This window comes from Brachycentrus maculatus, unplaced genomic scaffold (genome assembly GCF_059751285.1).
Source record: "Brachycentrus maculatus isolate JH-2025_06_01 unplaced genomic scaffold, ASM5975128v1 h1tg000202l, whole genome shotgun sequence".
Lineage (NCBI taxonomy): Eukaryota > Metazoa > Arthropoda > Insecta > Trichoptera > Brachycentridae > Brachycentrus > Brachycentrus maculatus.
In genome coordinates, this window is record NW_028280953.1 from 2,549,384 (window position 1) to 2,577,290 (window position 27,907).

At 37.6% G+C, this 27,907-nt stretch overlaps 1 protein-coding gene across 3 annotated transcripts in view; it reads left to right on the plus strand.

Annotated features, from left to right (window-relative positions):
* LOC148307303 (rab GTPase-activating protein 1-like) overlaps positions 1–27,907 on the plus strand; it is a 43,971-nt gene extending 16,064 nt beyond the window's left edge. For 2 of the 3 annotated variants that reach the window (XM_088263696.1, XM_088263697.1), the window contains exons 4-24: positions 970–1,156; positions 2,193–2,357; positions 2,816–2,850; positions 3,274–3,434; positions 5,405–5,527; positions 7,494–7,619; positions 8,423–8,695; positions 10,748–10,907; positions 12,949–13,039; positions 13,718–13,862; positions 14,176–14,364; positions 15,956–16,081; positions 16,814–16,924; positions 17,830–17,960; positions 18,204–18,325; positions 19,089–19,192; positions 20,058–20,180; positions 21,002–21,062; positions 21,479–21,588; positions 22,224–22,320; positions 25,174–27,907. In XM_088263696.1, the coding sequence (XP_088119822.1) occupies positions 970–1,156; positions 2,193–2,357; positions 2,816–2,850; positions 3,274–3,434; positions 5,405–5,527; positions 7,494–7,619; positions 8,423–8,695; positions 10,748–10,907; positions 12,949–13,039; positions 13,718–13,862; positions 14,176–14,364; positions 15,956–16,081; positions 16,814–16,924; positions 17,830–17,960; positions 18,204–18,325; positions 19,089–19,192; positions 20,058–20,180; positions 21,002–21,062; positions 21,479–21,588; positions 22,224–22,320; positions 25,174–25,454 (2,921 nt within the window). In that variant the 3' untranslated portion in view covers positions 25,455–27,907. Of the gene's footprint in view, positions 1–969; positions 1,157–2,192; positions 2,358–2,815; positions 2,851–3,273; positions 3,435–5,404; positions 5,528–7,493; positions 7,620–8,422; positions 8,696–10,747; positions 10,908–12,948; positions 13,040–13,717; positions 13,863–14,175; positions 14,365–15,955; positions 16,082–16,813; positions 16,925–17,829; positions 17,961–18,203; positions 18,326–19,088; positions 19,193–20,057; positions 20,181–21,001; positions 21,063–21,478; positions 21,589–22,223; positions 22,321–23,352; positions 23,415–25,173 lie in introns of all 3 variants that reach the window. The other variant, XM_088263698.1, reaches the window with a different exon arrangement.

Consider the following 27,907-nt stretch of genomic DNA (forward strand, 5'->3'; position numbering starts at 1 on the left):
CCCAAATAAGACACCTTCCGGACTTTTGTCATGATTGGCACCATCAGGTATGTCAAATAATTAAAAGCGGTCAGGTTAGGAGTCGAAATGATCGACGGACATGTATGAGGAGATGCATGAACGTGGAAGAGGCGAAGAATGTTTGCAAAGACAGAGTGGTGTGGCGTTCTATTCTACGCCTTCGGGGAAGCGGCATGATGGTTAGTTAGTTAGTTTTAGGATTTCTACGTTATTGTGGTTAAATTTGTGATCATTATCTATTAAATGGTTAGCGAATTCCGAAAAATTATTATTTCTCACACATAATTCGTGTTCCCTGATTCTTGTTTTGAATTTTCTGGAAGTCATACTAATGTACGAACTTTCATAGTCGCAGTTTAATTTATATATGCGTCGAAACACGCGTCACAGTAGATTTAAAAAAATAATGGTACTAAGTAAAACATTAATTAAAAACCAAAATATTGTGTCCGACCCATCATGACGTATGGAATCGAAAGTAGAGCAGACACCGCTACCACAAAAAACGCGCTTAAAGTGTCAGAAATGAAGACTCCGAGAAGCATAACAGGCAAGAGTCTTCGAGATAGAATCAGAAATGCCAGGATCAGGGAAATATGCGAGATCGAAGATGTCGTTAGGTGGGGAAGGCAACAAAGGAGACAATGGTATGCGCATGTGAGGAGAATGGAACCATCCAGACTCCCCCAGATCGCACTGTACGGCCAACCCCATGGTAGACGACTCCCGGGCAGACCACCAAAGAGATGGGTCGATAGCTGGGAATCGACGTCGCAGGAGATTATAATCCCTCTTAAAAATATGCCGCAAGGCCTATAATAAGAAGAAGAAGAAGAAAAATATTGTTAAAAGATTGTCTTTACAACAGGATGAGTTTAAAGTTTATTAAAGTCATCCTGTTAAAGTGATCCGTCTGGGCCTAAATGTAATGTCGGGTGTGGTTTCCAGTTTCAGACGTGGACCAGGAGTGCACGGTGTTCAGCGGGGTGAGCTACCTGGGCGCGGCCACAATCGGCGCGCCCAAGTCGGAGCCCGAGGTGCAGAGGACCATGGGCGTGTTCTGCGAGCAGCGCGAGAGCCAGACCGGCATCGCCGTGGCCGTATCCGTGCCCACTTGCTCACAAGGACTGGTGGTGTAAGTATAGCGACTGGTAGTGCCCTCAATCAGAACGTTGTAAAACAGCATTTCTTTGTGATTTTTTTTATAAGAGAGATATGAAGGTTTAAATTTATATTTTATACCCATATTTATAGAGCTGTGATAATAGTAGTGTGGATTCGTTTCTGTGACGTCATTCGTTACCAACTTGCGAAAACAACGTTTTTACGAAAGCGAATTTTGCAAAAGAAAATGATGAATGAAAATGATTAAGGAAACACTTGTTTTACCACTTAAGTTTTGTTAATGACTACTAGTTTCAGAAGCTAAACTTCCATCGTCAGGTCTGAATAATAAATGATAATAATAGTTATTATTCAGACCTGACGATGGAAGTTTAGCTTCCGAAACGGGTTGTCATTAATAAAACTCAAGTGGTATAAAACAAGTATTTCCTTAATCATTTTAACATGTCTTACCACAAAGAAAATGCCGAAACAATAAATAAAATATGAATCAAAATATTGATTATATCGGCTGTTATAAACACTTCACGAGTCTTACACAATCCTTTATAGGTTGAGTATGTTAAATTAGATTATCACAAAATTGATTCAAAGTGTTTTTTAAAAAAAAATAAAATACAATATGGAAGTCTAGGCATTTACGGGGCTGACAACCGTCATAGGCTGGTTTAAGTGATACATGTAACATTCACCAATTCTACCCATCATTGACAATCACACTATTTAAATTCTTGGAAGTTATATATAAACCAATTTAGAAACCTTGTTCTTGAATCACTAGAACTTCACTAGAGACATCTATTGGTGAGATGTAATCATCCCTGTAAATGCCCAGATTTCCATATTCTACTTCATCTTTGATGAGATCTCAAAAAATAATATGAAAATATTTCCTGTAATTGGAGATAATCCAGATTTTGTGAACAAGTATTTGGACACACTCAAAATTATGTAAACAAAATACAACTTGGCAGACTCAAAAAATCAGTTTTTGGTTTAACATTCAATACATACAATAACAATGTGTTTATATGGGTGTGTCTCAGGTTGTACGATGCGGCCACAAACGGCGTAATGGCGCGCTACGCCGTCCAGCGCATCCTGTTCTATGCTCGCGGCGCGGCGGGCACTCCGCAGGCCGCCTGCTTCGCTTTCACCTGGTCGCACGGAGACACCAAGGAGTCCGCCGTCTTCCAGTGCCATGTCTTCAAGTATGTCATACTGTTATTTTGCAGCTCTTTAAGTTAAGCCGTCCGGGAGTGAGTTTTATTTTTCTTATTTCTTGTTTTATTTTATGAGTGGCAGTGGCACAGTAGTAGGTATCGTATGACCACATTAATTAAGATTAACTATATTTATCTGAAATTTTTTTTAGTAGAATATACTTGGGTGATAGAGAAATCAGTGATTAAAGTTGTACCTGCGCCGGGCCAGACATTGTGGCCCACGGAGCTGCCTACTAGAATCATACGGGCCAGAATGTCTGGCCTACAGAGTGGCAAGAGTTAAAATCACTATAAACATTTGACAAAATATTTATAGTGATTTTAAAACAATGTTACATTTTAATAATAAAATGAATAAATCACGAAGTTAGTGCTTCAAATATAAATAATAAAAATTATTAAAATTACGAGTGAGAATTACATTTCTAACTATTTGGTTACAGGTGCCATATCGCAGAGGCTGTGACGCAAGTCTCAAGTAAGTTCCAAAGTTAAAAGAAATATATAGTGATATCTCAACATAGATGAAGAAGAATATGGATGTCTGGATATTTACAGATGTATTACTGGGTCTTAGCACATTGTTTGCGGGAAACGCTCAATTACACCACGGATAGCTTTGGTTATCATTTTTGCCATGCGTATTTTGACAGGTCCTGTGGCGTAGTTGGGTAGACGCTCGACTGCGAAACTGGCATCGCGGGTTCGATTCCCGGCAAGTGCGAAATAAATTCAAGAAAGATTTATTTTCAATTGGTCTGGGTGTTTGTGATGTATTTTTCACATTTGCCTTCCTTATCCTTACTATCCTACCTGTAGACAAGCCTCTAATAGTGGCTTTGCGGGTTATTCCTTAAAAAAAAAACGGTTGTTATCTCATTGGTTCCTCTTATCTGTCCAGGTTGCTTTGCCAAAGCGTTTGAGCGAGTGCCGCGGTCGATGGTGTCCTCCGTGAGCAGCGCCTGCACCATGAGCGCCTCCACGCTGTCGGCCGCGCCCGTCACGAGGCAGTTTATGCACGTCCTGGAGTGCAGCATGGAGATACTGGAAGCCGACGCCAAGGTCTGTACACTGGTGATGTTCAGGAATTACCAGATAACCCCGCAGAGAGAAATCGGATACAATCATGTCAGGGGGCCATGCAATGTTTTCAAATTTGGTAATCAGGCTATCAGGGAAACAGGGAATGAAGAGTAGTCCTGTAGCTCTATTCTAGTGTTCCTGTGCGTGTGTGCCGCGTCACACTGGTGTACCGTGGAGATTAGTTGGTGTGCCGCGGAAAAAAGTCTAGTTTTGTGAAAATAACACAGCTTTATCAACTTACTTATAATCCTTATCCGCACCTAATGGTGCATAGGGCACTGCATCAAATTGACGCAGGGTTATCTTGATCATTACTTACATGAAGGCAAGGTGATCGCTCTTGCGTTTCAGGAACCAGTCCAGGGTAGTATTAAATAAATATTACAGCGTTAAATCACTAATATTTATTTTCACCCCCCCCCCCTGGGAATCGTATCCGGGACCTCCAGCACGGTAGCTAAACACGCTGACCACTACACCACGGAGGCGACAAAACGAGGCGGATAATACGGAGACGGCTTTATCAACAATTGCTACAAATTTTGATCGCTTGTGCTCAGTTAAACAATCACATTTCGCATTAAATATAATATGTTATACATACATACATGTTTTCGCATTATATTACTTTTAATAATAAATCAATATTAAATAAACTTGTCCGCCTCCGTAGTGTAATGGTCAGCACGCACGTCTACCGTTCAGGAGGTCCCGGGTTCGATTCCCAGGGGGGGTCAAATAAATGTTTTTCACAAAGTGATTTCCCTCTTATATGTATTCAATATTACCCTTGACTGGTACCTGAAGCGGAGGGCTGATCATCTTTCCTTTGTGTGTTAACGATCAAGATAACACTGCGTTTATATAATGCAGTGCCTTATGCACCATTGGGGTGCGGGTAAGGGTTTGAATGAAATGAATGAATGCAATAAGCTTAAGTTTTTTACTGTGTACCTTTAAAATTTCTTGATTTGGCAGGTGTACCTTGAACAGAAAAAGTTTGCGGAACACTGCTCTATTCTACTGATACTACAAACCTTGGTGCGCCTCCATAGGGTAGTGGTTAGCGAGCTAGGCTACCATGCTGGAGGTCCCGGGTTCGATTCCCAAGAGGGTCAAAATAAATATTAGTAATAGATTTATATTATCCACTGACACTTCGTGATGGAATTGCATTTTTAATTTATTATTAGATTAAAACCAATATTTTTAGCTTTTCCACTTTTTTATTTGACCAGCGACCGGGTTTCGTCGTTACCGACATCACCAGTCTGATGATGTCGGTAACGACGAAACCCGGTCGCTGGTCAAATAAAAAAGTGGAAAAGCTAAAAATATTGGTTTTAATCTAATAATAAATATTAGTGATTTTTCAGTCTAATATTATTTAATATGACCCTGGACTGGTACCTGAAGCGGAAGGCTGATCACCTTTCCTTCGTGTATTTAACGATCAAGATAACACTGCTTCAACACGATGCAGTGCCCTATGCACCACTGGGGTGCGGATAAGGGTTGGAAGAAGACAAACCTCGGAGAGCAATTCCCCTTTTCCATGACTCAGGATTAAAATATAAATTATGAAGTTCTACAAATTGAACGCAAAATAAATTGACAAATTATTATATTTCCTTGTTGGGTAATATATCCAAAATTAAACAAGGTTTATTTGGTTGAATTGTACATTTATTTATGTATATTTTAATATGTGATGTATTTCGTCTTCTTAGGACATTATCAAACACTCTGAACACATGCACCATGAAATGTGTTTGATAATGTCCTAAGAAGACGAAACGCGTCACGTATTAAAATATACATAAATAAATGTAGAATTCAACCAAATAAACCTCGTTTAATTTTGGATATATTACCCGACAATTCAATATGGAATTCTACCAACTGTCTGCAGTTACAATAAACAAATTATTATATTTCCATTATTACAGGGTACATTCAGCGCTGTGCCAAAGGAGAGGGTCGGCTTCAAGCTTCGTGCAGGAATTGACAAGCAAATTGTAATAACTGTACAGCAAGTTTCACCAAACACACAGATTGCTGGAGACACGCAGGTATTATTGATGTTGAATACCGATGATAAGTTTTTCAAATACATATTTATTTTATATTATTTTTTGAAATCTCATCAAAGATGAAGAAGAATATAAGGCGTACGACCGTCATAGGCTGGTTGAAGTAATCACTTTGTACACGTGTAACATTCACCCATTCCAACCACACTACTCAAATTCTTGGAAGTTCTATATATATGAATCAATTTAGAAACCCTTTTATTGAATCACTAGAACTTCACTAGAGACATCTATTGGTGAGATGTTAAGAAGCTTTTTACTAAGCAGAAACTCTTGTATTAGTATGTGAGGTCCAAATCCTGGATATCAATCACACACATGAGAAACGCCAGAAAATACCATTTTCATTTTTATTATTTTTATTTCAATTATCCAGATTTTGTGAACAAGTATATGGACACACTCAAAATGTTGTAAATATTTATTTTATAATTAAAATGTAACTTTGTTTTAAAATCCCTATAAAGTGAGAGTGATTTTAAAACAAAGTTACATTTTAATCAGAAAATAGAAAATCACAAAGTTAGTGCTTCAAATATAAATTATACATATTTATTTATTAACATTTCACTATTCATCATTTCATGGTGCGTGTGTTCATTTGTATATATTCAACAGATGTACCCGGCCATGAGTTGCTGTGGCTTAGGTGGTTAAAAGGAAAGGAAAGAAAAGATTAATCGCATGTTACATAAGATAAACTGAGCTCACCAGTTGCCCCTCGATGCTTTTAATTGAAATTCATCTGAAGTTCTGTGATAAATGACCTAATTTTATCTTTTTGTTTTTTAAATTCTATTGTTATTTTTTTCTTACATTTTTTTATTGCTTCTGTATTGTTTTTTTTTGAACTGGACAACTAAAATAATGTAAACTCTATAAAAAAAAAAAATCTGATATTTCTACTTATATTAAAGAGATGAATGTAGATCTGAGTGTGAAATATTGGTAAATGGGGAGATTTTGGAACAGGTAGATGATTTCATATATTTGGGTAGTATGTTTTCTAGGGATGGAAAGATTGATAAAGACATAGAAAGGAGAGTGAATGCTGGGAACAGAGTGAATGGTGCACTAAAATCAGTTTTAGCAAATAAAAATCTATCAGCGGAAGCTAAACTGGCAGTACACAATGGAGTTCTGGTTCCAACCCTTATGTATGGAAGCGAAGCATGGAGTTGGCAAAAGAAGGATGAAAGCAGACTGAATGCAGTCGAAATGCGATCCCTCAGACGAATGTGTGGCAAAACGATGTTTGATAGATGTTCGAATGATGAAATAAGGAAAAAATGTAAGGCTGAGATAAGCATTATCGATAAAATTAAGAAAGGTGTGTTGAGATGGTTTGGACATGTGGAGCGTATGAGTGAAGAAAGAACGGTTAAACAAATTTATGGAGCGAATGTAGTTGGAAAAAGAAGCAGAGGAAGACCGAGGAAAACTTGGCACAATCAGGTATGTCAAATACTTGAAAGCGGCCGGGTCAGGAGTCGTAATAATCGTCGGGTATGTATGAGGAGATGCATGAATGTAGAAGAGGCAAAGAATGTTTGCAAAGACAGAGTGGTGTGGCGTTCGATTCTCTCTGCCTACCCCTGCGGGGAAGCGGCGTGATGGTTAGTTAGTTAGTTAGTTAGCATTTATTGTTTAATTTATTTTTCTTGCATTATTATTAATTTTTACATTTTCCAATTAAAAAAAAAAATCTTCATGTTGATTTTCCACCTGTCTGGTTTAAAATGATAACAATTTGCTTCATACCATAGTGTATATATGATTATGGTTTTAAATTAATGATCATGGGTTTGAATTAATGATTAGGGTTTTAAATTAATGATGGGGATTTTAAATTAATGATAAGGGTTTTAAATTAATGGTTAGGGTTTTTTAATGAAAGTTTTCAGCTAAGTACTTTGTTATGTTTTATCATGATGAATATTTTCAGAATATGAGCGCCTCCCAGATGAGTACATCCATGTCCAACAGCGGTTTGGTCATAGAGAAATGTTTCGGAGTCCTCTTGGCTCCGGGAAGAAATGTCAAGCACTCCGACATGCAGCTCCTGGAGATGGTATGAGATGCTTCTTTCTCTGACCCTTACCTTACCTTATCGAAGCGATGCGATTTCAACATAATCTTGAATTGTAGTAAAGCATTGTATTCCTTTGATTCATTCCTTTGATATTGTTACATTCCTATGATATTGTTACTTACAAAGTAAAAAAAAAACGCGCTTAGAGTGAAGAAATGAAGACTCTAAGAAGCATATTTATTTATTTATTGAACAGCTAATGCCTTTGGTATAATACATATATACAGTATCTAATATAAAAATACACTAATGAATACACTTATAGAGAAACAAAAAGTCTAAAACATAAAATAATAACAAAATAACAAATAGTAAGCACTGGTAAATACACGTCTCCTTCACACACTATCAGCGAGCAGCATGAGAGAGTGAAACACAACGTTTACATTTATCCATTATAACATAATGATAATAATAAATCTACTTCCACAAATCAATATCAGTACAAATCAAATAAGGATCATACATTTTTTTGAGGAATAACCTGCAAAGCCTCTATTAGAGGCTTATATGCAGGTAGGAAAGTAAACATAGGGAAGGTAAATGTGAAAAATGTATCACAAATACCCAGAACAATTGAAAATAAATCTTTCTTGAAATTATTTTGCATTGGCGGGAATCGAACGTCTACCAACTACGCCACGGCGCCTGTCTACATTTGTATTATAATTTACTTTTTTGTAAGTATTTAATGAGGATACCTTCTCAGCTGTTGAACACAGGCATGGCCTTGTTACGAGTTTCATCCCTCGTCCCTAATGTGGTATGTTCACTGTGCGCAGGTGGGCCCGGCGCGGATGATGAACGGCGGCGCGGGGTGCAGCCTGTCGGCGCTGTGGCTGTGGGCGGAGGCGGGCGTGGGCACGCCGGCGCCGGGGGGCGCGGAGGCGCCGCCGGCGTGGCTCACGGCCGCCGTGGACCTGGTGCTGCGCGGCACGCGGGAGCCGCTGCGGCTGGCCATCGAGACGCAGGTGCGCCTCTTCCCGCCCGCGCACCGCTTCTGGTGCCTGTCGCGCGGCCCGCTGCTGCAGCAGTTCTTCATCAGCGTCAAGGAGGTAAGATCCCGACCTACTACACCGTGACAACTTCCCTACTTTAGATTATAAGACGCACATTCATTTTCAACCTTTCCGGCAGTATGGACGTAAATGATCGATGGTGCTAATTTTCCTCAAAGGAACATCAACGTTAATAAATTTATTTAATGTATCGCTCACTCCTTTCAAGAACCTCATAAATCAAGAACCTTGATTTTTCAGGAGAACGTTTTTAAAGTTTAAAAATATAATACAATGTATTATAAATAAATATCAAGCCACTTATAGAACTTTTTACTGTGCAACAAATCTTTTTAGGTAAAACCTAAAGGTTTTTTCTCCTTTCGAAAAATATTTAATAAAATAAAAAAAATAATTAAACATTACCTTTCCTTAAAAATGCAAAAACATCACTTGCCCTGTAGCGGGTAAATATTAAGTTAAAAATATGCCACTTTTGCTGGGATATAGTACATTTTCTGGGCATTCCGAAAACATGCACAACTCAAAATTGACGATTTTTTATTTATGTCGTTCTTGAAAGGAGTGAGCGATGTGTACTTAATATGTATATGTAATTAAATAATTTAAAAAAAAACATTTAATTTATTTTCTAGATATTTCTACTTAACAATCTTAAAATTAATACACAGTTGTCTCTAATAAAGAGACTAAGCTCTTGTGCTTGGAGAGTTACTCTTATTACTTATTGTTTGTGGTACAATTTAGTTTTATTTATTATATTTTTTTATTGTGTTTAATGAACGTTGAAGTCCATCTGTCAGTTGGTATGATATAACTTGTAAAGTAATGACATCTGTGGATATTTGTATGTAGAGATGGTGAGTTTAATTTTTATTATATTTATTTATTTATTGAACGGCTGAAGCCTTTAAGGTAATACATATAATACATATATACAGTATCTAATACAAAAATAAAAAATACACTAATAGAGAAACAAAAAGTCTTGTAACAGATAGTCTTGTAACATTTAATTTTTAATTTACCTTGTTAATTTTTTATTTTTAATTTTAATTTACTTTGTTTTAATTTACTTAGTTTATAAAAAAAATAAAAATAAATGTGAAACGAACTCCCTCTCTAAACACAAGTATCTACTTTATTAGAGAGGTAGAAACGTTATATATAAGATGTTCTGTATATTTACCTATTTTGTATTTCAAAATGTATTTTTGTAAAAAAAAAAAATAAATAAATAAAAAAAAAAAAAAACATAAAATCATAATTAAAAAAATAAAATAACAAGTAGTAAGCACTAGTAAATACACGTCTCCTTCAAACACTATCGGTGAGCAGTAAGAGAGAGTGAAACACAACATTTAAATTTATCCATTATAACATGGAGAAGAAATGCTGAGAAAGTACAGATTTCAAGGAGGATTACAATATATTAAATAAATCTACACTTTCAAAAGCATTGGCTAAAATGTGAAGCCGCGGTATTTGGAGAGAACATGGCACAGTTTGCAATTGTATATATAGAGAGATTGTAAATAAAAAAAAATTGTAGGTTATCACACTTTGGACAGGCATTTTTTACGCCTCCGGACTGCTGACGATGGGATTTGATAATTATGTACATATAGTTTAGACCTAAGAACAATTTTCATATAATAATAAAAAAAAAAAACCCTTATCCGCACCCCAATGGTGCATAGGGCACTGCGTAATACAAACGCAGTGTTATCTTGATCATTTACACATGAAGGAAAGGTGATCAACCCTCCGCTTCAGGTACCAGTTCAGGGTAATATTGAATAAATAGTACAGTGAAAAAATCACTTATATTTATTTTACCCCCCCTGGGAATCGAACCCGGGACCTCTGGAACAGATATAAACGGATTCATATAAAAACATTAAATATATAATTCCTTCTGTTCTGACATTGAAATGAGGCCGGCGCAGAAGGCAAAAATACTCTTGTCATCCTTAAGCATCAATCAACTAAAAGCGTAGAAATACCTTTCCCGTCCTATATAGTGTGTCAAATAATGTAAAATCACTCTTAAATGGTACAAGCAGTTGATTTATGGTACTTTTACAGACGACAGACATGTATGGTACTTCGTACGAGGTGCTGAATTTGGAGACTTCCGGAGAACTGGACCGCAGTCGGCTGAACCTGACCCTCAGTCTGTCCAACCTTCTGCCGTCCCCCCTCACGGCCCAGCCTGCCCCGCCCAGCCCAGACGACGATGTCTCAGGTAAAGCACAAAACCGTTAAACTGTTTAAATTGTTTGAGTTGAGATTCATACACAAACTTTCATAATTTAAATTTATTTTAATTAATATTTATGAGGTAAGAGAGCAAGCAAATAAAGCCTCTGCCATAGCTGGATGCTTAAAAAATTTTGTATGGAGAAATAAATACACGCTGAAAGAGAGTAAGGGGAGGATCTATAAAACCTGCGTAAGACCGATCTTGACGTACGGCACGGAAACAAAAGCCGACACCGCGAGAACAAAAAGCCTTCTTAGGACATCCGAAATGAAGACTCTACGACCCATTGCAGGCCTAACACTTTGCGACAGAGTTAGAAACTCAGAAATAAGAAAAATCTGCGATGTTGAAGATGTTGTGCGATGGGGAAGAGAAAGAAGACGTTTCTGGAGAAATCATGTGGGAAGAGCGAGTTAGGATCGAGTGGTGAGGATAGCGGCGGACAGCAGCATAAGCGGGATCAGACCCCCAGGAAGACCAACGATGGAGGGATAGCTGGTCTTCCACCTCCCAGGAGCGGACCAGAGAATGACAGGACCTAGTCCTAAAAGAAGAAGAAGAAGAAGAAGAATATTTATAAATTATCTTCTTTCTTTTTCGTAATCCCTCTGTCTTCCACTGCTGGGTATAGGCCTCTTCCCCTTCTTTTCATTTCCTCCAGTCGGTTGCTGCTTGCAGCCAGTTTCTACCCCCCACAGCGACTATGTCGTCGGACCATCTCTTTTGGGGTCTACCGACACCTCTTTTGTTCTCCCAAGGTCTCCATGGTAAAATTCTTGGGGTCCATCTTGTAAGGTCCTGTCTTGCAATATGTCCTGCCCATTGCCATTTGAGTTTTGCCACACGATCCGTGATATCTTCTACTCTGATTATATTCCTGGTATCTTCATTTTTTCTTGTCCGCCTCCGTAGTGTAATGGTCAGCATGCTCGCCTACCGTTCTGGAGGTCCCGGGTTCGATTCCCAGGGGGGTTTAATAAATATAAGTGATTTTTTCACTCTAATATTTATTCAATATTACACTGGACTGGTACCTGAAGTGGAGGGTTGATCACCTTTCCTTCATGTGTAATCAATCGAGATAACACTGCGTTTATATGAAGCAGTGCCCTATGCACCATTGGGGTGCGGTAAGGGTTTTTTATTATCTTCATTTTTTATTTTATCCATCAGACTTAAACCAAGCATGGATCTTTCCTTAGATCGCTGCGTGCACTTGAGCTTCATAGTCTCTATGTAGTGCATATGTGTTCACTAGCAGTATGCAGGATTCATACACTTTTCTTTGTAGACAGGTCGGAATCCTTAAACCCGCCCACTCACCTAACTATGAATATAGCGAGGGTTTTTGCCTAGAATTTTCACTCATGAATTACATGAAATTATAGTAACTTTAAACATAAAGAGTAAATCCACTCACGAGTAGGTATAGGCTGTGAAACTTAAAAAGTTGATGCCTGAGTCAATCAATCAAACCCTTATCCGCACCCCAATGGTGCATAGGGCACTGCAACATAAAAACGCAGTGTTATCTTAATCATTAACACATGAAGGAAAGGTGATCAGCCCTCCGCTTCAGGTACCAGTCCAGGGTAATATTGAATAAATATTTGAGTGAAAAAAATCACTTATATTTATTTGACCCTCCCTGGGAATCGAACTCCGGACCTCCAGTACGGTAGCCGAGCGTGCTGACCATTACACTACGGAGGCGGACATGATGCCTGAGTAGGGGCAAGATAAGCGGTGTTGCATAAGCCGTAGCTATATTTCAGTCACTTGGACGTTAGGTAATTAAAAAAAAAAAAACTATTAATATTTCAATGATTTAAAATTAGTACATGTTAAATCCTGATAATAACAAGGTTCTTGTCGAAACTGGTTGGAGAAAAAATGCACCAATAAAAAAGTGGTTTAAAATTAAATTGTTTTATTTTGTTAAGTTTATAAAATGTGCCACAAAGTATCTGCGACAAACATTTGAAAAATTGTATTTTTTATCAAGATTTTTGTTGTTGTTCAGATGGCGATGAACCCTTACTCAGTGGAACTGGTTTGGTGTCCAAGGACTGCTGCGAAGGAGTCCTGGAGAATTGGTCACAGGTCCTGAGAAGGTACATTTTACAATTTATTATTGTTTCTTCAGACATTGGATTATTCACCCTACGGATAATATCAGTTAGGTGCCTCAATTTTATGAAACATCTATCATTTTTATATGAAAGAAGATGGAGTCTGAGCATCCCAGGTCTTATGACCTGGCATTTGGCTGGCTTAAGAGATCACATACAGGACAATTACTCTTAAGTGACGTCGGGGGGACCTGACATGACACGCACAGAAGAAGTGATCACTAAGTTCACCATTCTTCCCAGTATTAAACGTCCATATTGTATTAATTTTTTTAACTTGCGATGGATACTGGTCTCAGGTTCTGGGCTATTTCCTGACAGCTTGCGTGCCAGTCTTCCTCCACCAGTTACAAAATTCCATTGACTTTTTCAGTGACAGGCTGACCAGACCAAGGTATATCTTTGACATAAAAATTTCCAGAACAGAATCGATCAAACAACTCTTGAGTCCTTCGTTCACTCACAGCATTCTCTTTTCTCTAAGACAGCTATAAGGTCGTTCCCAAGATTGGAAGTTCTTGTTAGATGGGTCTCAGCCCAGTCAACTTTGGGAACCTATGGGCTAGGGTATCCGGGTTTGCATTTCTGTACTCGTACAAGCTGAATAAACCCTTTTTCGTATACCTGTTTGGAATTGTTGGAGTGATATTTTGGTTCCAGTTGGAATGGAGACAGACCGAAGGCTCTCAGTTCCCTGGTGCGTCTGGGAGTCCCCGAGGCGCTCCGCGGTGAGGTTTGGCAGAGGCTGGCCGACGCAGATCGCTACCAGTTCCTCATGGACACCTACAGGCTGCTCATCACACAGGTACGTCAAACACCCGTCTCGCCGCGATGATAGGGAGAACAACCATGATACACGATATACCCACAACGAAGGTTTGATAGTGTCAAAATATCAAAAAAAATATATATATAAAAAAAAATGTATGTTAAAAGAACTCCACCGACAAGACACACAAGGTGGCTTGGTGGGTCTCTGCAAAAGAAAAAATCTTGATTAGGTTTATAAATTTTGTACATTAAAAACAAAAAAGACCAATTCACGGGATTGTACAAAAGAAGAAGTTTGGCGATTCCATCTACTTCACATGGCATAATTAGATTTTGTGTGTTGGCAGGAGTGTCCGTGCGAGGGGGTGATCCAGCGCGACATAGCGCGCACGTTCCCCGCCCACGACTACTTCCGCGAGGCGGGCGGCCTCGGGCAGGACTCGCTGCTGCGCCTGGCGCGCGCGTACGCCGTGCACGACGCGGAGGTCGGCTACTGCCAGGGGCTGAGCTTCGTGGCCGCCACGCTGCTCCTGCACGTGAGTGTCTCCCATATGTCTTACCTTACCTAACCTATTCATTTGTCACTTTGTTACTCTTTATAACTCCTTGGTGCGAAGTAGACTGGAAAGTGGCTCCATGATTTGGGGGCCACACGAGCTTAAGTACTCTCTTATGGTAGAGAAAGTCCAAAAGAAGTTTGTGAGGTATCTCTACATGAGCGAGTACGGCTATTATCCTTGACTCTACCCGACCGAGTTTCTCCAGGGTATGCTTGGCTACAATAGTTTAGAGACTAGAAGGGATGTGTATTTGATTATGCATTTTTATCCATTGTTGTGCAGTATGATCGATAATCCTGAAATTATCCGGAACATTGGTCTGTATGTTCCCGATAGTTACCTAAGATTATTGTTTCACATTCCTATACACAGGACCAACCTGTCAATGGTTATGCCTGTAAGAAGAGCTACCGCTATGTTGAACAATATCTCATTGGATATTGATCTGTTCCATGTGTCTGAAGGAATTTTCCGAAGCGGGATTCTTCTACACCTTTAGCAATAGTTATTGCATCTATTTTATGCTATTTTATTTTAATGTATACAATTTAAAATTTTTATAGTTTGTAATGTATATATTAATTGAAATAAATAAATTGAATTGAATTGAATTGAATCACAATACAAGTTCCACACAGAAATACAATTTTTTACTTGAGGGAATATGGTCTATAAGGGGGAGGCTTTAGTCATTGTCATATTGTTAATCACCAATATGACAATGAATAAAGTCCTCCACCCTATTGTCCATGTTCCCACTGACAAAAAATAAAGAACAGTTTCATCCTCCAATGTCCCAAGGATTAACCAAGGAGATAAACAACTCTAAAATTAAGATTTAGCTTCACATAAGGTGTTTGAAAATGATGCGGAATGCTTCGAAAATGGATCTTAAGAAATATTGGTATTTACCGAGTAAAATCTAAATTAAAAATTAAATTAAAAATAGGGAAAAAATAATGATGCCGAGGAGCTGGCAGAAAGCAAACATTGTGGCTTTGCAACATTCGTGACTGGACCGGGATGAGAGACCATAATGATCGCCAACGTTGGGGGGACCTACCAAGGCACACGAAGAAGAAGGAAAATTGTGATAGTGAAAGAAAAGTGTATGTTAATATAGTGTTCTTCTTCTTCTTTTTCTAGATCCTAAGGATCTGTTAGTGCCTCCGCTTGTAGCTCTTGGGATGTTGATACCCAGCTGTCTTTCCACCGTTTTGGGGGTCTGCGTCCTTCAGGGATTCCTTGAAGAGCGATACGTGGAAGTCTGTCATCTGACATTGTGTTTACATGATCATTCCAGTATCGCCCTCGTTGTTGCCCCCACCCCACGATATCCCCCGTCTTACACATGCTCTGGATGTCGGTATTCCTTACTCGGTCTCGCAATGTGTTTCCAGTTATAGTAAACTATGTATTTTTTTGGTTAGCTTTATATATTAAGAAAGGATCTTTGATGGGAGAACGACTGAGGAAAATGGAACGGGAGAACAGAACGAGGATGGCCAAGAAAGAGTTGGCACGACCACCATCACCACTTGACTAAAGCTTTAAACGTGTATTCCAGATGCCCGAGGAGCAAGCCTTCTGCGTACTGGTGAGACTCATGTACGGGTACGGTCTGCGAGAGCTCTACAAGGACGGGTTCGAGGTGCTCACGCTGCGGCTGTACCAACTCCACAGGCTGATGGAGGTAGGTTGGACTAATAATCTAACTTAACCAACTATAGGGTGTTTTTTTACAGGTATACAAATTCGAATTTCCCGCAGTAAATTGTCCGGAGCATTGGTCTGTATGTTCCCGATAGTTAACACGGTAACTGCCAACTATGAAATAACTCGTAGATTGCGTTCTTTGCTAGGATGCCGACTAGGAGTCATCTCTTACTGTGGTTACTTACCATATTCCTGCAGCTACGATAAAATTCCTAGTATATCAGTGCTAATATGGATAGATGGCGCATAGGAAGAGAACAAATCATCAATGCTGGCTTACATGAACAGAAAATATAATTATAAAAAAATTATTCAAAATCAAGTAGTAAAATAATATTTTTTAGGTTGGCTTCTTAGACTGGAACTCTTTGGAAAATTTCCGTGGCAGTCAACATGTTAACTAAGACAGCTTCGGCATAGATTGTTTCACATTCCTATATACAGGACCAACCTGCCGATGGTTATGCCTGTAGCAAGAGCTACCGCTATGTTGAACAATATCATAACGGATATTAATCTGTTCCATATGTCTGCGGGGGTATTCCGAAGCTCTTCTTGCTTACATTTCAATTTATGTGAAAAAAATGTGGAACAACATCCGACATGTGACCTAAGAGAAAAAATCTATAAATAAATTGGAAAAATCTATAAAATAAATTGGATTGAATTAAATTTAAAATTTATATAATAGTTGAATGTATAATTTAAGGAACAAATGGCAGATCTCAGGGATCATTTTGCAGCTATGGGGGTAGAGCCGCACATGTTCGCCTCTCAGTGGTTCCTCACTCTCTTCACCGCCCGGTTCCCCCTTCCACTAGTGAGTATACACTATTTTTTACAACATTTTTTGTGTGTCCAAATACGTGTTTGCATTATCTCCACCATATAGAGTTATTGTCACATTTTTAATATCTCAACATAGATGAAAAATATGGAAGCTTATGACCTGTCATGGGCTGGTTAAGTGAGCAATTTACACACGTGCAAAATTCATCAATTGTGCCCATGATTGACAACCTCATGATAATTTAGTTTTTGTATATTATTACATTTTTTTTGCTATTGAAAAAAGAATATATATTGTTCAATTTCGAAACATATTGGTTGAACTCACTAGAATTTCACTAGAGACATCTATGGTGAGATGAAAGAAGCTTTTTTACTGAGCAGAAACTCTTTCATTTGTATGTGAGGTCCGAATCCAAGTTTATATTTACATATGTACATGAGACGCTAGAAAATATCCTTTTCATTGTTTATTTTTTGGCTTATAATTTGACCAGTTAATTTATTTTCAACATTTTGAATGTGTCCAAATATTTGTTCACAAATGTGGATTATTTCCAATTAGGAGTTTTTTTTTCCTAATCGTTTATTGTTCCGAACATTTTTAATTTGTTGCCGACGGATGTTAGAGGTCAAAATAAATATGGAACAAAGGCAAAATAAATTAAAAATAATGAAAAATGTATTAAAAAAGAACTCCACCGACAACACACACAAGGTGGCTTGGTGGGACTCACAAAAAAAATCTAAATATTTAAAAAATGTGATTTAAATAAATGTATACAAATAATTGGAGAAGTATTTGTGCGCAATCAAAACGTTAACTATTTCTTCATTGAAGGGGCAGCATACCTTCCCAAATCACATTTCAATTCGGGACTACTTTTATGAATATACAAGATGACGTTGCTGACAGTGATTATGTTTTGTCCTCAGGTGTTCCACATTGTAGATGTGTTCCTGTTGCAAGGCATGGACACCCTGTTCCAGGTGGCCCTCGCTCTGTTGGCCAGATCCAAGAAAGATCTCATGAAGCTTGACTTTGAAGGGATCCTCAAGTACTTCAGGTGAGCCAAATGGAACCAAAAAGGACTGTAGAATGAGAAGTGAATCATAGCATTAAATACAAATTTCATAAATTGATTCGGCAGTCCATTTATGGTAAAATCTATCCATTTTTAATTACAATAAACCCTGAAGAAGGCAACAGGTTGTTGCTGAAACTAATTGGTTGTTATTAAAAATGTGAGTGGATCAAAAAACAGTCTTCTTATTTCTCAAAATAATATAAAATATGTTTGTTATTCCAGAGTGACGTTGCCCAAAAAATGCCGCGCAGAGGAAGCGTCCCGGCAAGTCCTGAAGCAGGCTTGCTCCTTCAAGGTGAAACGGCTCGCCAAATACCAACAGGAGTTTGAGAATCTCACCAAAGGTGCGTTACATGCAAAACACTATAGATTGTTTCACATTCCCATATACAGGACCAACCTGCCGATGGTTATGCCTGTAGGAAGATATGCTGAACAATATCAAGCCGGACATTCATATGTTCCATGTGTCTGAGGGGGTATTCCAAAGCGGGATTCTTCTACATCTTTAACAAAAGTCTTTTTGCTTACTTTTTAATTCATGTTTTCAATGTGTAGTAAACCCCCTACAACGTTGTGATAGGTACCGCGTTATCGAAGGAACTTTATATGAGGTTAATGTTTTAAATTGAATTTTTACATTTTTTACTTATTCTATAATTTGTGTGTTAATTATATATGCTTTGAATTTTAGTTTGCAATGTATATGTTTATTTTTACTGAATAAATTGAAATGTGCGTTGCTCAATAGGTTTGTAGGACGGTATCACTGATAATACTTCTTCATTTGGGTTCATTTCTTTAGCAAACTCGTCCATCAAATACACCAATAATACCTTATAGTATTCCATATGAATAGTTCTTCCTTTCTCAATATAATTGATGAATAAAATATAATAATATAAACTGTGTACATCTTACAACTACTTCTTCTCATGCCACTCGTATTATGGAAATTCTTCTATATTCTTCTAAAAAAAAGATAAGATAACTTTGCCCATAGCAGTTGTCACCGATCAAAGTGTGAACGTCTACTAACTTTGAAGGATGTATCAAATGTTTACAAGGATTTGAGGTTAAAGTTAGAGTTGTAATTATTGTTAACAGAAGTAACCGAGAGTGAGCAGCTAAACAACGAACTGGAACGACTTCGCATACAAAACGAGCAGCTGGTACAAGACAAGGCGGTCATGGGAACGCAGATCATCGAGGTACGCATTGCTTCTTCTTTTCTCATGTTCAATCCCCAGGCGGAGCATATGGCCATCACAAGTCTTCCCTGGGTCACCCCCATCACGCACCAAACACGAATGTGCTGGAAAACGGTGTATGATACATCGCTCACTCCTTTCAAGAACGTCATAAATAAAAAAACTAAATTTTTGAGTAGAATGTTTTTAAAGTTTTAAAATACAATATATTATATTAAAAATAAATATCAAGCCACTTATTGAACTTTTTACTGTGCAACAGATCTTTTTAGGTAAAACCTGAAGGTTGTTTTCTCCACTTGAAAAATATTGAGTTTATTTAAAAAAATAATTAAACCATACCTTTTCTTCAAAATGCAAAAACAACACTTTCTGCCCTGTAGCGAGTAAATATTAAGTTAAAAATATGCCGCTTTTGCTTGGATATAGTACATTTTCTAGGCATTCCGAAAACATGCACAACTGAAAATTGTTGATTTTTTATTTATGATGTTCTTGAGAGGAGTGAGCGATAGGTTCAAATGGTGAAATAATGAAAGAATGCAGGGCTGAGATGAGCATTAGCCATCAAATTAACACATTGTTGTCAGACGGTTTTTTTCATCAACCCCGACCCTAGTTATACTCTGGCAGTCTGCCGCCCGACCCTCAGAGTTCTAATCACAAGTAACCGCAACACCCAATTCCCATCTGTACAATGTTTGCAGGCGTCTCTTGCGCTTTACCAAAAGTAAGCAAATAGAACGCTTTCAAGCATCTCCCGCTCTCTACCAACAGTATGTAATGGTTAAGTACTCTTACTTAACAATTTTTTTTTAGAGTTGCAACGTGCCGGCTAGTTTTTTTTAATATTCCTTTCTTTCAGTTGAGAGAGACCCTCAGAAAGGAGACGGAGAGATCCCTGGGAGAGGTGACCCGGAGCGCGGCCATCCTGCAGGAATACAAGGACATCTGCAGCCGACTTGACCAACAGCTCAACACCACAAAGGTTTACTTTTATTTACACTGCACTTGATTACACTCATTGCCTTGTCTTCTTATAACTATGTATCAAGCTAAAAAATCCAAGCAAAGCACAATCAACACACTTTATGGAAACGTATATAGAACTGTCCAATGGAACTGGCCAATGTCTGTATAATCCAAGCAAATCCAAGCAAAGCACAATCAGCACACTTTATGGAAACGTACATAGAACTGGCCAATGTTTGTATACGACAGATTCTCCAGTTCTTTGGACATGTTGCGCGTGGCAATGACTTGCCCATTTTTGTTTCGCGATTCTTTGAACCACATCTGTTACTTTGGTCTTTTCCCTTCTCGGTCTTATCTAAACATTGGTTTTTCGCTCCCTAATGGATATGTTTAGCATCCTTCTCTCCATTGCTCTTTTTATAAAAAGTTTTATCCGTTTTATAAATAAGTATTGTAAAATGTTCCCTCAGCTCAGGAAAACTCAATGAAGACATATTTTTATAAATAAATGTAGGTATTGGATAAAAAAACCTCAAATTTGGGAGTTGGTACGGAAATGTTCAATTCAATTTCATACATTGTTTGTTTATAATGATAACAATATTTTATTTATTGTTTCGGCATTCACTTTGTGGTAAGACATGAAATTTTAAATGAAAAACACTTGTTTTTTTAACCACTTGAGTTTATTTTATGACAACTAGTTTCAGAAGCTATGCTTCCATTTTCAGCTTACATTTAGACCTAAAAATGGAAGCATAGCTTCTGAAATTAATTGTCATAAAATAAACTCAATTTTTTTTCATTTAAAATAACAATATTTCATATTTTCAGGAAGCGATTCGAGGATGCATAACGTGTAACGCTAAATTGAACTCAACCGACAATAAAAAAGGTTTGTAAATATATATGCATTTAAATAATATTTTATACTGAAATTGAGAACTGACAATTCGTCAGCTGTTCTCGTCTGAACTTCAGGACGCAGACCTGGGTAAAATAATCTGGTGAGGATCTTGCATACGTCTAAATAAAAGAATCTCTGCTAAGTAAAAGCTTTTTAAATCAACTATAGGTGGCTCCAGTGATCTCACCCATGAAGAGTCATGAGATTTATGATATATGTAGGAGTTCCGAAAATTAGATTAGTGTGGTTGTCCAATCGTGGGTAGAATGGAGAATGTTACACTTGTGTAAAGTGATCGCCTAACCAGCCTTCATTAGATGATAGTTCTGTAAATACCCAGGCTTCCATATTCTTTTTTATCTGTGTTAAAGTTTTCAAAAATGTATTTTTATATTTATTTGTAGTTGAGTCAATATCAGAAGTGGACATAGGACCGCAGCAGCGAGTGCGAGAATTGGAGCTGGAGTTGGCGCAAGTGAAGCTAGCCCACGTGGAAGCCCAGTGCACTAATCAGGTTCACTCATTTAACTATCAGATTTAATGCATTCATAAAAAAATTCTATCTTCTTCTTCTGCTTGGTGTAGTAGGCCTTGTGGCCTATTTTTAAGAGAAATTACCCTCCAGCGATGTCGATTCCCAGCTTCCCAATCCATCTCTTTGGTGGTCTGCCCGGGAGTTGGCCGCGCAGTGCATTGTGGGAGTCTGGATGGTTCCATTCTCCTCACATGCGCATACCATTGTCTCCTTCACTGCCTTCCCCACCTAACGACATCTGCCGTCTCGCATATTTATCATATCCTGGTGTTCCTTATTCTCGTAGACTTTTACCAGATGTGCTCAGGAGAGTCTTCATTTCTGACACTCTTAAGGTGGAGACTGACCGGAGCATTGCGTCGTAACGTAACACGTTACGATGCGAGCATTCAGGCAGTCAGTACACCGAGCCGAGCGCTCCATCCATAGTTTCGGATGCTCGGTGATGCTCGCCGCGAGCGATGTTACGACGAAATGCTCCGGTCAGTCTCCACCTTTAAGCGCGTAATATGAAAACACGCTTTTAAGCATTTTATGGAAACAAAGTGTTAATGGAAGATTGAAATGGGATGTGTGTTATTTCTTGTTCTAATGTTGATGTACATCTTGAATAGGAGTTGCTGCATCAGCGAAACACAGCCGTGGCGGAATATCAGTCAGCTATGGCCAACCAAAAGCAGTCCTGGCCTCCCTGGCTATCTAGAACACTCGGTAAGCATTGTCTAGTTAATATTATTTTTACAACATTTTGAGTGTGTCCAAATACTGGTTCACAAAATCTGGATTATCTCCAATTACAGGAGTTATTTTCATATTATTTTTTGACATCTCATCAATAAAAGGATGTCTCTAGTGAAGTTCCAGTGATTCAAGAATAATGTTTCAAAATTGGTTCAAATACATATATAGAACTTCCAAGAATTTGAATAGTGTGGTTGTCAATAATGGGTAGAGTTTGTGAATGTTACACATGTGTAAAGTGATTACTTAAACCAGCCTATGACGGTTGTCAGCCCTGTAAATGCCCAGACTTCCATATTCTTCTTCATCTTTGATGAGATGTCAAAAAATAATATGAATATTATTTTTAATAAAAAAAAGAAATACAAAAAAGATAAACATTTTTGTTTTTATTATATATAAAAATACTTTATTTACAATTTTAATAATATGTATTATTTCCAATTTCATACCATTTCTGTGAGCCTAAGCAGCTCATTATTAAAAATAAGTATCAAATTGTGGTAGAGAGGGTTCGAACGCTGAAACTCTGACTCAAGAGTCCGCGGTAATAACCACAAGACCACAACCTAACAGGTCGATTGATGCTTAAGGACGGGAAGGGTACTTTTATCTTCTGCGCCGGCCTCATTTCAATGTCAAAAAAGAAGGAATTACGTATTTGATGTTTTAATATGAATATTGTGTACCAAACTCCTTTTTTTTAAAAAATGGGTATTGCATTTATTATTTACCTTGCTTATCATGTACAAGGTTTATAGATCATTTAGTGGATTTTTGTTTCTTCTAGCTAATTAAATATGTTTTTATTTCAATCTGTGTTGGGATAATCTAGTTAATACCAATCTCTTTGTTAAGGTCTTAACCATATGTATATAATTATCAAATCCCGTCGCCAGCGGTCCGCAGGCGTAATAAACACCTGTCCGAAATGTGTTAAGTGTCAAATTTGTGATTAAAAAAATGTCATCATTTAAACAAGCTGTATTTTACATATCTTAGGTCGAGATCTCCCATAAAAATATTAACATTCCATGGAGAAGAAGAACTAATAACCATCATTTGTAAGTTTCCTCCGGGTTACTGGTGTATTCTGCTTCTATCATCGCACAAGGGGGCGAAGAGCACACAAACCATCACTAAAATATGTATGTTACAGTGCCTTCTATATTATATACACAGTCAAACCTTTGTTCATAAGGAACTGTCATTTGAGGTGGTATCATACATCGCTCACTCCTTTCAAGAACGTCATAAATCAAAAAACTTGATTTTTCTGGAGAACGTTTTAAACTTTAAAAATATAATACAATGTATTAAAAATAAATATCAAGCCACTTATTGAACTTTTTACTGTCAAACAGATCGTTTTAGGTAAAACCTGAAGGTTTTTTCTCCATTTGAAAAATATTTAGTGGATTTAAAAAAATAATTAAACAATACCTTTTCTTCAAAATGCAAAAACAACACTTTCTGCCCTGTAGCGGGTAAATATTAAGTTAAAAATATGCCTCTTTTGCTGGAATATAGTACATTTTCTGGGCATTCCGAAAACATGCACAGCTGAAAATTGTCAATTTTTGATTTATGACGTTCTTGAAAGGAGTGAGTATGGAGTGACATGATAAAAATAGCGAAGGACATTTGTACCATAAACCGAGCTAGGACACAAAATGCCGAACCCTCTTCTAGTGGAACGGAAGGCCTGCTGATGACAGTCAACGGTCTGTCTTCTGTTTTAGACCTGGTGCATAGAAATCTACATTGGATCAATGCGGTGTTAACTTGATCATTGATCACGGTGACCAGTCTGCCTCCAGATTCTTGAATTTAGGAATGGAATTTGTTTGATGGGATACAGATGACAAAAGTGAAAGGGTTTGTGGTGAAGACTGTTACAGCCATGTGGGAATGGAAATGGAGAAGGAAAAGGTGGTGGGGAAAGGGAGGATACACTTTGTGTAACTGTTGGTTGCACATTACTGACATAGAGTTACATAACTGAGCGTTTTATATAGAAGGCACTGGTATATACATACATGGTGTTCCAACAAATCATATCATAACAAAATCATACATTTTTTTATTTATTCATTTCACACATTTTTATGAACATTTTTTATTATTATTTACTAACCTTATTTATTGATAAAATAAATTTTTTTCTTGTTGGGTTTTTGTCTTTTTTATTTCTGTTTTGTCCATCATGTCCAGATGTTGGGTGTTACTGTCTGCCATTCTGGTTCTAAGGAAATATGATTATTGTCCTATTCCAGTGTCATGTTCTAAGAATTTATGGTTGTAGCATTCCAGACCTGATACAAAAAATATTCCCAAAACACACCAAATTTATGCTTTGCTTATGAAATTTTTTAAATATTATTTCAGGCTCTCTTTCTTTCAAATATATGTGAACCAATTCAAAATGAATCTCACTTATTTTCAATTAGAGGACACAAAATGCCGAACCCTCTTCTAGTGGAACGGAAAGTCTGTTGATGATAGTCAATAGTCCGGCTTCTCCTGAGGAGTGCAACGGGCATCTGAGGAGAGAGAAAGATAGATGGATATATTTTGTATATGAAAAGCATTATTAACTTTGTGGTATGATAATATAACACTCTCATTATCATTCATCGTTCCCTTTTATACAACCACAAATGTAGACAGTCTACATTTGGATGGAATGGTTATTCTCAAACCGGGTGGTCATGAAGCAGTGTTTTTTCAAGTAGTATTACACAATGTGAACGATAAAGGATTGAATGAATAAGGAGAGTGTTAATAGAAGGTTGTCTTATCGTCATGTCCATACTCTTTCAGGTTCGATAAAAGAAGTCGCCCAGAACACTCGTCCCAGCTTCCAGACCTACCTGTCCTCCGGGTTCGCCTCCGAGCCGGGGCAGCCTCTCCGCCGTCCGGACTTCCCGCTGGCGCGCAGCCAGACCCTGGGCGGGAGGGACGACGCCCCCGCGCCGCCGCCGCTACTAACCAAGCGCCACTCCATGCTGGCCGACTACACGCACCCGGACAAGGCCTACCGCGAGACGGTCAAGAGGCGGAGTCAGGACATCAGCAGCTCCGACAACCCTTCCATAGGGTGATAGAGCATTCGCACTTTAATTTGTATTTATTGCCAGTGTGGCGCTGTACCATGCACTGCGGGGAAACCTTTAATCTTTTCTGGAGTATGATAATTGATGTCCGATTTTCTCTGGGGAGTGGGCTCTTTTACATGAATTTTTTTTCCACAAAATCTGTGCTTTATAAAGATAGATATTTTATTTGTTGTTTCTGCATTGACTTGGCGGTAAGATATTATTAAATTGTAAATGAGAATACTCGTTTTTTACTACTTGAGTAAAAAACAAGTGTTCTCAAAACAATTTTAGAAATAAATTATGCAAAAATGATTTAACCAGTTGGCAGTTTATCGGGAGCGTGACTCGGGCAAAGAGTTTGTGTTGCATTGATGAGTCCGAGGGCAAATCGTATTCCAACTTGGTGGTATTGATTTGCCCGAGCCAAATCTATTTATGTATTAGTTTTTATTGACTAATCCGAGCAGTGTTCGGGTAGTCCTGTTTCCAGTTGTTTGGTGATGATTTCCTGCACCGATGAATTTTCTCGCCAAAATTTGACTGTTGAGTGGTTAAAAAAATAAAACTTACTATCCCTAGGTTTTATTTTATGAAAAAATTACGTCCAAATATCCGCAGATGTCATTGCTATACATCATACCAATTGGCAGACGGACGTCAACATTCATTAAAGGTGATACTCCTTTGAGGAAAAATCGCAGCGACATTAATTTACATCCATGCTCCCGGAAAGGTTAATGGTGTTTTCATAAGAAACCAAAATAAAATTATCTGTATAGATTATCGTTGCACTATTCAGTCACTGGAGCGCAGTAGAACGGGGCGCATATTATATACACGCTATTACTGCGCTTTAGTGGCTACAAGGCACCATGACTCAATGTGTGTTTATTATGACAACTGGTGTTGGAACCTCCTTTATCTCATCACTGGGTGTTTTTTTTTCTCTCTTTGTGTTACTCCAAAATTATGTGAATAGCTAGTTTAGTGTATATGTGTATAGCCACTCAAGATTCCAATCCAAACTAACCGTCAAATATTAGAATTTTTTAAAAGTATTTTTTTAAAGAGTTTTCAGGAAGAAGCTGTTTGCTTCGAAACCGGATATAGAGCAGTGCTTCTCGACCACTTTGTATAAAAGCACTGACCAAACATAGCACATAACCAATTTTCTTTGTTGGTTTTACTATCATATAACTGGTTAGTTTATTTTTAATTTAAGTTTACTTAGTAAATACCACTATTTCTTTAAATCTACTGCGACACGTGGTTCGATGCATTCCGCATCATTTTCAAACTTCGTATCCATTTCCAAACTGAAAATTATGCGGAATGCATCGAAACATGTGTCACAGTAGATTTTAAGAAATAGTGGTATTTTCTAACTAAAACTTAAATTTAAAATGGATAGATTTTACCACAATGTGACTGCTAAATCGATTAAAGGTTACTTTATTATTACTGTTAATTACATCCTGCGTTCAAGTTTCATTTTAAAAGAGATGCATCGCTACTGCTTTGTCATTTTTACTAGCCGACTTTTTAAAAATAGTTTCTTCTTAGAAGTGGCGAATATTCATAGAGAAAAAATCATCTTCAATCAGAAAAGTTAACCTCTTTGAACTTTGGGCAAAGCGGCTTATCAGTCGGCCGGGGTTCACCTCTAATTTAAAGATTTTTTCTCTCTTTATGTCTTGATCATTACACTACGGGGGTCAAACGTGTTCAAGTCGGCAAAACAGATCCACATTTCTCTACAGCCATGTATGATATCACAAAATAATTTAAGCACATCCAGTAAATAAAATCAATAATGATAATTATTTTTAAAAACTCGTTCGTTAGCGTGTGGGAAAATTTAGACTTATATTAATGTGTATGTGTATTCTTAATAATACTATAGGGTGTATTTTGTACCATTAGTTGTAAAATAAATACGCTTGGTTGGAATATGTAAAACTTGTCATATGCAGAACATTTAAAAAAATAATAACTTGTAAATTGTTGGGTAATATATCCAAATTTAAACACGGTTATTGTATTGAATTCTATTTTTATTTACATATACATATATGATTATATGTGACACGTTTCGTCTAAATAAGACATTATCAAACACTCTGGGTACTATGAGTGTATATATTAACAATATTTGTTATTATGTATAAGGTCTAGGGGTACATATAATGGTGGGTATTTCAGTGGGTTATGTGGATTTCTGTACTGAAATACCCACCATTATTTTATTTATTTATTTATTTAAACTTCATGTACAGAAAATAAAAAGTACATTGGCGGGCTTATTGCTAAAAAGCAATATCTTCCAACCGACCAAAGACGGACTAGTGATATTGATCAAAACGTTTGATACCATATATAGCCGTTTGCAATCAGTGGGCAGATAGTACTTGAACATTTAAAAAAACATAAATTACAAATTGACATTTAAAAAGAAA